At 47.5% G+C, this 13423-nt stretch overlaps 1 protein-coding gene across 1 annotated transcript in view; it reads right to left on the bottom strand.

Annotated features, from left to right (window-relative positions):
• STK10 (serine/threonine kinase 10) overlaps window positions 1-13423 on the bottom strand; it is a 149947-nt gene that overhangs the window by 84294 nt on the left and 52230 nt on the right. The window contains exon 3 of the mRNA XM_023218939.3: window positions 2821-2869. Coding sequence (XP_023074707.1) covers window positions 2821-2869 — 49 coding nt within the window. The remainder of the gene's footprint in view (window positions 1-2820; window positions 2870-13423) is intronic.

The raw sequence follows: 13423 nt of genomic DNA, 5'->3' as shown, positions 1-13423 counted from the left end.
CTGTCTCCCAGGCTGGAGTGCAGTGGCCGGATCTCAGCTCACTGCAAGCTCCACCTCCCGGGTTTACGCCATTCTCCTGCCTCAGCCTCCAGAGTAGCTGGGACTACAGGCGCCCGCCACCTCGCCCGGCTACCTTTTTGTATTTTTAGTAGAGATGGGGTTTCACCGTGTTAGCCAGGATGGTCTCGATCTCCTGACCTCATGATCCGCCCATCTCGGCCTCCCAAAGTGCTGGGATTACAGGCTTGAGCCACCACGCCCGGCCTAGGCCAACTCTTATGAAAGGTCTCTGTGCAACTGCCCATAATCTCTCCCTGCAATATACTTGGTCCTATGTTAAATTTGAAAACACTAAATGGTCTTTAGCATATATAAATAAATATACATGTATATTTCCCCACTGTTTTAAATAGTCAGCATTACTTTTTGCAATTCACTATGCTATGTATTTCATCTTCACATCATTTTCTTTTTTTTTTTTTTTTTTTTTTTTGAGACAGAGTCTCACTCTGTCGCCTAGGCTGGAGTGCAGTGGCTGGATCTCAGCTCACTGCAAGCTCCGCCTCCCGGGTTTACGCCATTCTCCTGCCTCAGCCTCCCGAGTAGCTGGGACTACAGGCGCCCGCCACCTCGCCCGGCTAGTTTCTGTATTTTTAGTGGAGACGGGGTTTCACCATGTTAGCCAGGATGGTCTCGATCTCCTGACCTCGTGATCTGCCCGTCTCGGCCTCCCAAAGTGCTGGGATTACAGGCTTGAGCCACCGCGCCCGGCCCTTCACATCATTTTCAATGCTGCACGTATAAATGGTGTAGAGACTTTGAGAGAGTTCTAATTCCTTTTATGCATTTGTTGCAAATTTGACTCCCTGAAAGTATATTATCTCGGCATTGCTGGTGTGTAAGCATTGTGCATGTATGTAAAAATGTTGAAAGTTCCTCAGTGAATATAGGGATGTCCTTTTGGTACATCTGCATTTGTGAAAGATAAACTTTCTCCAGATTCTGGCTCTTTCGGCATCTGCATATGCCCTAGTGACCCGTTGAGGGTTTTGGTCCATCTCATCAACAGGCTTCAGTTGTTCATTACAGTATTTCACACAACAGCTATAAAGTTGTGTGTACACAATCACCAATCCTGGTGATATGCATTTATACATTTCCCTTTTTGACCTATTTCTTTATGGGTGCGGGTCATCTGCTCATCATTTTTTTTCTTTTTTTTGAGACGGAGTCTCACTCTGTCACCCAGGCTGGAGTGCAGTGGCATCATCCCGGCTCACTGCAACCTTTACCTTCTGGGTTCAAGTGATTCTCTTGCCTCAGCCTCTCAAGTAGCTGAGATTACAGGTGCCTGCCACCATGCCCATCTAATTTTCATATATTTAGTAGAGATGGGGTTTTGCCATGTTGGCCAGGCTGGTCTCAAACTTGTGGCCTCAGGTGATCTGCCCACCTCGGCCTCCCAAAGTGCTGGGACTACAGACGTGAGCCACTGCGCCCGGCCAGTCTGTTCATAATTGTTACACCTGTGCAACCATCCTTGGTATAGCTGTTTACGCGTGCAAAATATGTACATTATTACTGACTATTTGACAGTGTACAGTGGCCTGTGAAGCACCTTCATGTTTTTATGTTTCTCAAATTCCCCGTTAAAATATAAATAAATATGAAGAATTTTTTAAAAAGTTTTTTAGAATTATATTTTTGGGATTTTGATCTTTCAGGATTGTACTTGACAGGATTTGAGACTTTGGGCATTTTGCTCTTTTGGGATTTCAACATTCAGGTTTATGGCACTGAAGACTGTGTCAGGATTACCACTGGCTCCCTCCTGATGTAAACTCAGGGAAAATATCTTGAATGGTATGGCATTATACTGAGCACCTCTCCTCTTCTGGGCCATCCCAGAATCCTTGATGTGTCACTCAACCTTCCAGGCCTCTCCTCAGCCTCTCTGCACTCCATGCAGGGTGGCATGAGCCGGGGATGCTGTGGGATGGGCCATGGTTAGGAGTGGGTCAGCCAGACCTGGGTTCACAGCTCTCCTGTGTGATCTGGGTGAGTCCCTTAACCTTTCAAGTGTCAACCCAATCAAAAATAAAAGTGATACTTACCTGTCATTCCAGCACTTTGGGAGGCCGAGGTGGGTGGATCACCCGAGGTCAGGAGTTCGAGACCAGTCTGGCCAACATGGTGAAACCCCATCACTACTAACATACAAAACTTAGCTGGGCGTGGTGGTAGCCACCTGAATCTGGGAGGTATCTTGGTTTCACCTCCTGAGAGTGCTGTGGGGTCCAGCAAAGAAGGCATCACACCCATCTTAGGTCAAGAGGCCTCAAGAGGGACAGTGGCCAGTTCAAGGACACACGGCTTCTGGAATAGGGAGTGATGGTCTTCCAGCGAATGTCCTGCATTCTCTTCAAGAACCCAAACCCCTGTCTCTACTAAAAATACAAAAACAAGCCACGTGTGGTGGCACACACCTGTAATCCCAGGCTACTTAGAAGGCTGAGGCAGGAGAGTCATTTGAACCCAGGAGGCAGGGGTTGCAGTGAGTGAGCTGAGATCGCACCACTGCACTCCAGTGTGGGCAACAGAGCAAGACTCTGTCTCAAAAAAGGAAAGAAAGAAAAAAAAGAACCCAAACCCTGCTCCTAAAAGCAGACAAAGCAGAGAAGTGCTCAAAGAAGCCATGGGAACTGACAGAGTGGGAGAATGGAGGTCCCAGTTCCCTAGACACAGCCGTCCAGCAGTCAGGCTTAGGACTCCAAATGTGTGGTCTGGTCCCGGCAATGCAACGAATCAAGTAAGACTCACCCAGCATGATGGCGTCCACAGCTCCCCCTGGACAAAACTCAATCATGATCTGCAGAAAACACAGGGCAAAGTGACATGAGTGGGGCTGCCTAGCCGTCGAGATGGAACCCCACAGGGCACGGCCAGGCAGGGTCCAATATGCCCAATGCCTGGGTACCCCTGCTCCTCAGCCCCTCCTCCTCCTGCCTTGGGAACCCGTCCCCCTACCCCAGTGGGCCTCAACCCTCACAGGAGGCTCTCACACCCAGAGGAGTTGCTGGAGTGCTTCATTTTCTGAAGAAGGAAAACTAAGTTGCTATGAAGACCCGAAGCTTCAGCAAACAGCCTCTTCAGCCAAGCCCACACCCTCCCTCCTCGCTCCCACCTGTGCGCCTGGTGCCCACCTGCCAGCTGCCCTGTTTCCTATGCTCCACAGCCAAGAACCTCAGGACGCCTTCCCCCCGGCCAAGCTGGCCAAGTCCTCTCAGAATCCCAGCACCTGTCTCAGGCTCCCTCCATCTTCCAGAGCCCTGGACCTTGCTGGCTCAGAACACCAGGGCCTCAAAGATCAGCTCAGATGGAGAAACTGAGGCCAAGAAAGGGGATGTACCTGGCCAAGGCCATAGAGATTGTTCCTGGACTGGAAGCAGAGCTCCAAACCCTCAGGTCATTCATTCATTCATCATACACTGACAGGTTGCAGGCCCTGGGAGAACAGCCAGGTCCAGGCCCTCAAGGGGCTCCCAACTTAGTGGAGGGACAGAAAGGACGATTACAGTAGAAAGGCTCTTCCAGCCCTGGTTCACTCCCATTCTCACTCTTTCTGGCCCACTCTGGGCTCTTTGCATAGATGCTTTTTCTTTTTTTTCTTTTCTCTTTCTTTCTCTCTCTCTCTCTCTCTCTCTTTTTAGACAGAGTCTCGCTCTTGTAGCCCAGGCTAGGATGCAATGGCGCAATCTTGGCTCTACCTCTCAGGTTCAGGTGATTCCCCTGCCTCAGCCTCCTGAGCAGCTGGGATTAAAGGCACCTGCCACCACGCCTGGCTAATGTTTGTATTTTTAGTAGAGATGAGGTTTCACCATGTTGGCCAGGCTGGTCTCGAACATCTGACCTCAGGTGATCCGCCCACCCTGGCCTCCCAAAGTGCTGGGATTACAGGTGTGAGCCACCCTGCCTGACCTCTTTTTTCTTAAAGTAGGGCTACAGGTGGTTGAGGAAGGGGGAAGGCGTCCCAAACTTCAGGACAGGCAGAGGCCCCTGCTTGTTGTGAAGTTCCTTCAACCCAGCTCAGCAGAGGCCCTGGAGAGTGGGGCAGTCAAGAAGACCCATGCTCTCTCTAAACAGGAAAGAAACCCTCAGCCATGGTCCAGCTGGACCAGAGACAGCTCTCCAGCCAGAGGAGGGTGGAGCAGACTCAGGAATCTGATGAGGCCTCCAGTTTGTGGCTTACATTCCAGGGGCCTCCTGGCAATGTAAATAAGACCCTGAAGTCATGTGGGTCCTATGAGGATGTGGTGATGTGTGGCTTTCGAGCCAGCCACGGCTGGGCCCATGGCCCAGGTCCACCACTCACTAGTGTGGCCGTGGACAGGTCACTTCAATCCTCTGAGACTGTGTCCTCAGCTGGAAAATGGGGCTGCTGATGCCGGTGCTCTGACCTGGGACCCCACCACTGGGCTACACTAGGGGTATAAGCCGGGCTGGGATGCAAGAAACCACAGTAGATGAAACAGGGGACTTTAACGTGGGCCAGGGATACTAGAGATACTAGGTTCCAGGGGTAGCAACCATTCCAGGCCCTGCCAGGCTTGCCACATGCTGTGGAGGGCTGCATGCCATGGCAGAGAGCTGTGGAAGGTGGAACGGCCCACTTCCACACCACTGCCTGCTGAGGAGGATGGAGGCTTTCTGGGTCACTCTGGTCCTGCCTGGTCATGAACGGGCCTGAACTCGGCTTCCCCAAGACTTCTCTCTAACACTACAGTGACCTGTCAGCCTTGAATAAAGTCATCAGAAATGGATCCACGCATGCTGATCCCGAACGCCAAGGAAGTGGTACTTCCTCCATCCACTTGTTCACTCATTCATTCGTCCATTCATTTGTTCACTCTTACCCAACCACCATCCAACCAGCTTGTTCCCAGAGGCAAGGGAACAGACAGAGGTGACTTGGAAACAGGAAGGCAATGACCTTCTGAAGCACAGCGTATCATTCTGCCTTGTAGTAATTCTCAGCTCCACAAAAGAGGAAGAAAAATTCCACTAACTGCTAGAAAAAAACCAAGTCACAAGAGGTGATGATGGAGAAGAGGCAAAACTCAGTCACCATGCAAGGCCACCTACCAGCTGGGTGACCTGTGAGATGGGGATGATACACCTTAACCCTCATGGGAATGATAAGCTCATCCAGGCCTTGCCAGGTGCCTGGTTCCAGGTTGGGACTCAGTTATGTGAGCTGTCACTATGATTCTTTCCTTGAGTTCATGGGTCTGTTTTTCTCATTTATTTTTGTTTGGGTTTTTTGAGGCTCCATGAAGGCCATCCTCTCCCCTCTCACCCAGAAATGTTCCTGTGCCATTCTATTGAATCCTTGCATATCCTGAAGTCCCATCACCAAGCCCTGGTTGGGAACCCCTGCTTAGCTTCCCTAACACCTACTATCTGTATGGCCTTGGACAACCACCAATCCTCTCTGTAAAATGGACTAATATTACGTGGCTCTAGGATTTACTGTAAGGAACAGATGAGGTGGTACTTATAAAGACCCAGTCCTAGGCTGGGGGCGGTGGCTCACTCCTGTAATCCCAGCACATTGGGAAGCCGAGGCAGGCAGAACACCTGAGGTCGGGAGTTCGAGACCAGCCTGGCCAACATGGTGAAACCTCGTCTCTACTAAAAATACAAAAAGTAGCCAGGCGTGGTGGCGGGCGCCTGTAATCCCAGCTACTCAGGAGGCCAAGGCAGGAAAATCATTTGAACCCAGGAGGAGGAGGGTGGAGGTTGCAGTGAGCCAAAATCACACCACTGCATTCCAGTCTGGATGACAGAGTGAGACTCTCTCTCAAAAAAAAAAGACCCAGTCCTAATACACCGTGGATATGTAACCAGGTCAGACACTTGCCCCTTCTCCAACAAGGTGCCAACACAAAGGAAAAGGTTGTAAACTTGGGGTCAAGTCCTAGTGTGCCAGTTAATTGACTACGTGACCCTGGATAAATCAATCTCCCTGAGCCTCCATTGCCCCATCTGTAAAATGGCCTAATAATCTCTTGCCTCCAACTTCATTGAGAAAGTTAAATGAGATTCCTTACATGAGAGAACAGCATGAAAGCCACACAGTTAATATGTGTTTGCTAAATCTCTAACAAATGAAATCACCAGAAAGTTTCATGCTTACAGCATGTTACTTAGGCTTCCTACAAACATATGCCTTCCTCTCAGTCTGATTCCCAGGGAAAACAAAATAAAACAAAGAAATGCTTTCCCAGAACTACAATTTATTAATGTATTTATTTATTTTTGAGAACTAAAATTTATGGACATGCCATCAGCTGTTTTTTTTTTTTTTTTTGAGAAGGAGTTTTGCTCTGTCTCTCAGGCTGGAGCACAGTGGCACTATCTCAGCTCACTGCAAGCTCTGCCTCCCAGGTTCATGCCATTCTCCTGCCTCAGTCTCCCGAGTAGCTGGGACCACAGGCATCCGCCACCACGCCCGGCTAATTTTTTGTATTTTTAGTAGAGATGGGGTTTCACCATGTTAGCCAGGATGGTCTCGATCTCCTGACCTCACGATCCGCCCACCTCGGCCTCCCAAAGTGCTGGGATTCCAGGCGTGAGCCACCGCGCTCAGCTGCCATCAGCTGTTCTTAAGAGTCAGTATGAGAAGTGACGAAACCTAGGCAGTTCCTGCATCTTTCGCTGAAGCTGTCCCTTACACAACACACTTACACAAGGTCCCTGTGCCCTCTCCAGAGGTCAGCATTAGGAAAGCTCATGCATTCTGACAACCTGGCTTGCTTCCTCTTCTGCAGTTCAAGAGCTCCATAACCCCTTGAGTTTCCCTTTTATTTTATTTATTTATTTATTTTTTGCCTTGGCTGCTGGGAAGCTCTGGGTTAAGTTCCTCAGCTTTGGTTTGACTCCCAGGTCTTACTTGCTTTTTTTAGCATCTGGGTCTTAACATTTTTACCTTCAGCTTATCAGTGGCTGGAGGACTACAGGGGACTGGTATTATAAACTTGTGCAGGTTTTTTGCAGAAATACATGGGATTTAATCAATAAAACAACAGTCTCAATAGTAACCGATAAAATAATAGTTAAATGTGTCTCCCAGAAGGCATGTGTTGGAAACTGAATCCCCAGTGTTGGGAGGTGGGGCCAACAGTAATGGGAGGTGTTTAGATCATGAGGGCTCCACCCTCATGAATGAATTAGTGCTGATTATAAAAGGGCTAGAGGCGGCCGGGCGCGGTGGCTCACGCCTGTAATCCCAGCACTTTGGGAGGCCAAGGAGGGTGGATCACGTGAGGTCAGGAGATCGAGACCACCCTGGCTAACATGGTGAAACCCCGTCTCTACTAAAAATACAAAAAATTAGCCTGGCATGGTGGTGGGTGCCTGTAGTCCCAGCTACTCGGGAGGCTGAGGCAGGAGACTGGCGTGAACCCAGGAGGCAGAGCCTGCAGTGAGCCGAGATCAGTACCACTGCACTCCAGCCTGGGTGACAGAGGGAGACTTCGTCTCAAAAAAATAAAAATAAAAAAAGGAGCTAGAGGCTGTGAGTTCAGTTGCTGGCTCTCTCATACATGCTCTCTTGCCCTTTCCACCTTCCACCACGGCAAGAAGGGCCTCGCCAAATGCGGGGCCCTCAACCTTGGACTTCCCAGCCTCCAGAGCCATGAGCTAAATAAATTTCTATTGTTTACAAATTGCCCAGTCTCAGATATTCTGTTATAGCAGCATAAAATACACTAAGACAATGGCAATAAATACGAATACAATAATAATCTCAATGCTTTAGGAAATTACTAAATATGCATGCTTAGAAGAAAGACTGGAAGCACAAAACCCATAGGAAGATTACAGGTAGTTTGTATCTTTATGTATTATATTCAATAACTATGTATTATCAAATTGTATATTAGAAATGAACATGATTTTTGATTTTTTAATTTTTTAATTTTTTTAATTCAACCTAGGGGCTCTAATTTTTTGGGTTTTTTTTTTTTTTTTTTTTGAGATGGAGTCTCACTCTGTTGCCCAGGCTGGAGTGCAGTGGTGCAATCTCTGCTCACTGCAAGCTCCACCTCCCGGGTTCACACCATTCTGCCTCAGCCTCCCGAGTAGCTGAGACTACAGGTGCCTGTCACCATGCCCAGTTAATTTTTTTTGTATTTTTGGTAGAGACGGGGTTTCACCATGTTAGCCAGGATGGTCTCGATCTCTTGACCCCGTGATCTGCCCGCCTCAGCCTACCAAAGTGCTGGGATTACAGGTGTGAGCCACCGCACCTGGCTTAGTTTTTTTTTTTTTTCTTTTTTTTTAATGGAAAGAACTGGCCTAGAATAACCTACTTCTACAGATATATCTGTTCTTCTGATGAAGGTCCCAGTGGTCCAGCCCCCTGCTTCCTGGATAAAGGGAGGCTCCTCAGGATTCAAAGCTAAAGGCCTCTAAGCCCTCATCAAGTCCAAAGTGAAGCCCGCTCCAGTGCCAAGGGCTGATTCCTGGAACCTGTCAAGGGCATAAGCAGCCTATATTTGCAGGTGGCTCAGGGTTTTCCCAGGACCTGAAGAACTGAGGTTTGTGGTCAGTTTAATGCACTGATAAGTATCAACTGAGTGTCTACCAGGGGCTCTACTTTGGTAGGCAACAGCAGGGGCCACAAAAGTAGTATGTGATCAACCAGCACTATCTGAGCTCCTAGTGCGTGGCAAGCCTGGGGACTGAGGACCCAGGAGAATCAAACAGGTTCCTGCTCCAAGATCACCAGCTGAGAGAGATGTAGGATGAGTGGTGCAGGCGCACGGTGACTGTGTAACCCAGAAGCCTGTGGACACAGTCATTAACCTGCCTTAGAGCTATCCCAGAGGAAGCAGATATCCAGGCTGAGTTTTGAAGGGTGTATTTACCACACGGGGAAGGGTAAAGGCATTCCTGGCAGAACACAGAAGCAGAGGTGGGACAGCATGGAAAAGCGTGGAAGGGGGGAATGATGGAGCATTCCATGGGGTTCCAAAGGATACGAATCCAGCAGGCTGGAGGTCAACTGGAACTAGAACTTGAACATCTCAAAATATGAACCTAATATGGAGAGCTGTGTGTGTGTGTGTGTGTGTGTGTGTGTGTGTGTGTGTGTATCTGAGGAGATACACCAAAGGGTTTAAGCAAGGGGTGTTGTAGACAGGCTTTTGCTTCAGAAACATCCCTCTGGATGCATTATTAAAGAAGGAAAAAACAGTGGGTTTGGGACAAACAGCAAAGAGGCCATTTCATGAGTCCTGGTGTTCTGGGCACCATGGCTACCTCCCCCTCCACATACAGCATTTCTTCCTTCCCCTTTGTGAAACAGCCATGAGAACTGGGTAGGACTTACCCATCCCCTGCAAGGGAGGGGTAGAAGCAGGGTACTAAGCCAGTCAGAAAAATGTTCTGCCTCTTGCCCTGATTCAGGGCTGGTGTCATCAGAGCTAAGCTGCTGAACTGTGCTTGCTGGTATGGAATGCCATGTCATCTCACTCTGGAGCTAATCAGGAAGCACACTGCTCTGATGGTTGCAGGAAGCCACGTTGCAACCACGAGAGAAGTGGGTGTGAAGACAGGCTAATACACAGAGGAAGACAGAGAATCACAGGAAAATGGAGAACAAGCCTGTTCCCTACTGACTTTTTAGGCAGAATATGCAAATGAATTAATTTCTGCAGCTGTTTAGTAGGTTAGTTTAAGGTTTGCTGTCACTTGTTACCCGAAGTACCTGATCCCACACTTGGCAGGAGATGATGAGTAATCACATTCTCCAGGAGGCAGACGCCAGGTTGTACCAGCTGAAAATGCGACACCAATGGCTCTCCAACTTGAACGTTCAGCAGACTGCTTGTTAAAACAGATCACTGGGTCCCACCCTAGAGCTTCTGATTCAGTGAGTCTGAAGTAAGGTCTAAGAATCTGGTTTCCAACAAGTGCTCAGATGCTGCTGCTGTTGCTGGACCCCGGCCACATTTTGAGAACTACTGCTTAATGGGAATTTATAAGAGCAAGATGCCTGGACCCTGGGACCACATCTCTCCTCCCCTTAACAAAATACACTGTAAGACGGTAGAGAAACTTGGGGGCAAACTGGCAGAAGTACTGTCTCTTTTATGCTCCTTGTTATCCTAAATTTCTTTTTTATTTTTTTTTTGAGACGGAGTCTGGCTCTGTCGCCCAGGCTGGAGTGCAGTGGCTGGATCTCAGCTCACTGCAAGCTCCGCCTCCTGGGTTTACGCCATTCTCCTGCCTCAGCCTCCCAAGTAGCTGAGACTACAGGCGCCCGCCACCTCGCCCAGGTAGTTTTTCTTGTATTTTTTAGTAGAGACGGGGTTTCACCGTGTTAGCCAGGATGGTCTCGATCTCCTGACCTAGTGATCCACCCGTCTCGGCCTCCCAAAGTGCTGGGATTACAGGCTTGAGCCACCGCGCCCGGCCGTTATCCTAAATTTCATCATCAGTGTTCCTTTTTCTCTTGCCTCAAACCACAGAGCAAGGGGCTTCAGTAGGATGTATGATCATCCTCATCAGCCTTTACCAAGAGATGGTTTGAGAAGCCCTGAGTATTCACATAGACGCTTTGGGGATCTTCATTATTAAAGACAGTACTGCAGTCTGTTTCAATGAGTGTTTTTTAAAAAATTATTTCCATACCCTCCCATCTTTAAACTAAAACTTTGAGGACCTCTAAATATGTGTCAAAGGGTATATGGGGGTTAGTAAAAGACCAGATGGATAAAAATGACACCAAAAGCACAAGCAACCAAAGAAAAAATAGATACACTGGACTTCATCAACATTAAGCATATTGTGCATCAAAGGACAATATCAAGAAAACAAAGCCTGGGTGCAAGGGCTCACGCCTGTAATCTCAGCATTCTGGGAGGCTGAGGTGGAAGGATCACTTGAGCCCAGGAGTTTGAGACCAGCCTGGGCAACATAGGGAGACCTCATCTTTACCAAAAAAAAAAAAAAAAAAAAAAAGGAAAAAAATTTTAATTAGCTAGGCATGGTGGCACACACCTGTGGTCCCAGGTACTTGGGGGGCTGAGGTGGAAGGATCGTTTGAGCTTAGGAGGTCAAGAATGCAGTGTGCAATGACTGTGCCACTGCACTCCAGCCTGGGAGAAAGAACAAGACTCCGTCTCAAAAAAAAAGAAAAGAAAAAGAAAGCCACAAATGGAAAATATTTGCAAATCATATATCTGATAAAGGACCAGTATCCAGAATACATAAAGAACTCATAGCACTCAACAATAAAAGAGCAAATAACCCAATCTTAAAATAGGCAAAAGATTTGAATACATGTTTTTCCAAAGATGTACAAATGGCCAATAAGCATATGAAAAGATGCTTAACATTACTAGTCATTAGGGAAACACTAATCAAAACCAAAATGAGATATCACTTCACACATGCCAGAATGCTTAGAATTAAAAACATGAACAACAAGGCCAGGCATGGTGGCTCATGTCTGTAATCCCAGCACTTTGGGAGGCTGAGATGGGTGGATCACCTGAGGTCAGGAGTTCCAGATCAGCCTGGCCAACACAGTGAAACCCTGTCTCTAATAAAAATACAAAAATTAGGTGTGGTGGCACACGCCTGTAGTCCCAGTTACTTGGGAGGCTGAGACAAAAGAATCATTTGAACCCAGGAGGCAGAGGTTGCAGTGAGCCAAGATCACGTCACTGCACTCCAGCTTGGGAGACAGAACGAGACGCCATCTCAAAAAACAAAAGATAAACAACAGTAAGTGTTGGCAGGAATATGGAGAAATTGGAACCTTCATACGCTGATGGTGGTAATGTAAAATGTGCAGTCCAGGCACTTTGGGAAAGAGTCCAGCAGTTCCTCAATATGTTAAACGTGGCATTACCATTGATCCAAATGGCAATTACCTCCTAGATATAGATCCAAAAGAATTTTTAAAATATGTTCATTAGCTGAACAGACTAAGATAAAAACTCAAATTATGGCCAGGCATGCTGGCTCACGCCTGTAATCCCAGCACTTTGGGAGGCCAAGGCGGGTAGATCACCTGAAGTCAGGCATTCGAGACCAGCCTGGCCAACACAGAGAAATCCTGTCTCTACTAAAAACACAAAAACTAGCCAGGCTTGGTGGCGCATGCCTGTAATCCCAGCTACTTGCATGGCTGAGGCAGGAGAATCGCTTGAACCCAGGAGGCGGAGGTTACAGTGAGCCGTGCTCACATCACTGCACTCCAGCCTAGGCAAGAGAGTGAGACTGTCTCAAAAAATAAATAAATAAATAAACAAAAGAAAGAAAAAGAAAAAGAAAAAAACCCTCGAATTACTACCATCAGAAATGAAACAGGGGACATATTACTACTGATTTGACAGAAAAGACTATCAGAGAGTACTATGAACAACTGTATGACAACAAATTGGATAAACTAGATGACATAGAAAAATTCCTAGAAACACAACCTGGCAAGCCTGAATCATGAAGAAACAGAAGATCTGAACAGATGTAACTTCTAAGGAGACTGAACAGTAATTTAAAACCTCCAAACAGGCTGGGCGCGGTGGCTCATGCCTGTCATCCCAGCACTTTGGGAGGCCAAGGTCGGCGGATCACGTGAGGTCAGGAGTTTGAGACCATCCTGGCCAACATGATGAAACCCTGTCTCTATTAAAAATACAAAAATTTAGCCGGGCGTGGTGGTGGGCACCTGTAGTCCCAGCAACTCAGGAGGCTGAGGCAGGAGAACGGCGTGAACCCAGGAGGCGGAGCTTGCAGAGAACCAAGATCGCCCCACTGTACTCCAGCCTGGGCAACAGAGCGATAAATAAATAAATAAAGTAAAGAAGTGAAAGAATAGCTATTCCATAGGCAGAGCATGGCATTCCAAAAAATAAGAGGAGGAACGTGCCCACCTATGTACAATGCTTGCTTATATAAAAGGTAACAGAAATCATGGAGGAGATGTGCTCTACTACAAGGGTTTGTGATAAAGCACTGCTAATCTTTGTGTAACTACTATCTTTCACAAGAGCCTTTATTATTATCTTCGTTTTTTTTTATTATACTTTAAGTTCTGGATACACGTGCGGAACATGTAGGTTTGTTACATAGGTATACACATGCCATGGTGGTTTGCTGCACTCATCAACCCATCATCTACATTAGATATTTCTCCTAATGCTATCCCTCCCCTAGGCCCCCCAACCTCCTAAGAGGCCCTGGTGTGTGATGTTTCCCTCCCGGTGTCCATGTGTTCTCACTGTTCATATATTATTATCTTTAAAGTGAGACTTATTTTAAAACTAGGAATGTTTTTGTTCTTAAGATATCAGGACATCAGGACACTTCCTGGGTCTGTTACATCCTGGGTCTGTTTCTGTTCCCTTAA

Source organism: Piliocolobus tephrosceles, chromosome 4 (genome assembly GCF_002776525.5).
Source record: "Piliocolobus tephrosceles isolate RC106 chromosome 4, ASM277652v3, whole genome shotgun sequence".
In the NCBI taxonomy this organism is placed as follows: Eukaryota; Metazoa; Chordata; class Mammalia; order Primates; family Cercopithecidae; genus Piliocolobus; species Piliocolobus tephrosceles.
Note: the sequence above shows the minus strand (reverse complement) of the source record. Positions and strands in the feature narration are given on the sequence as shown.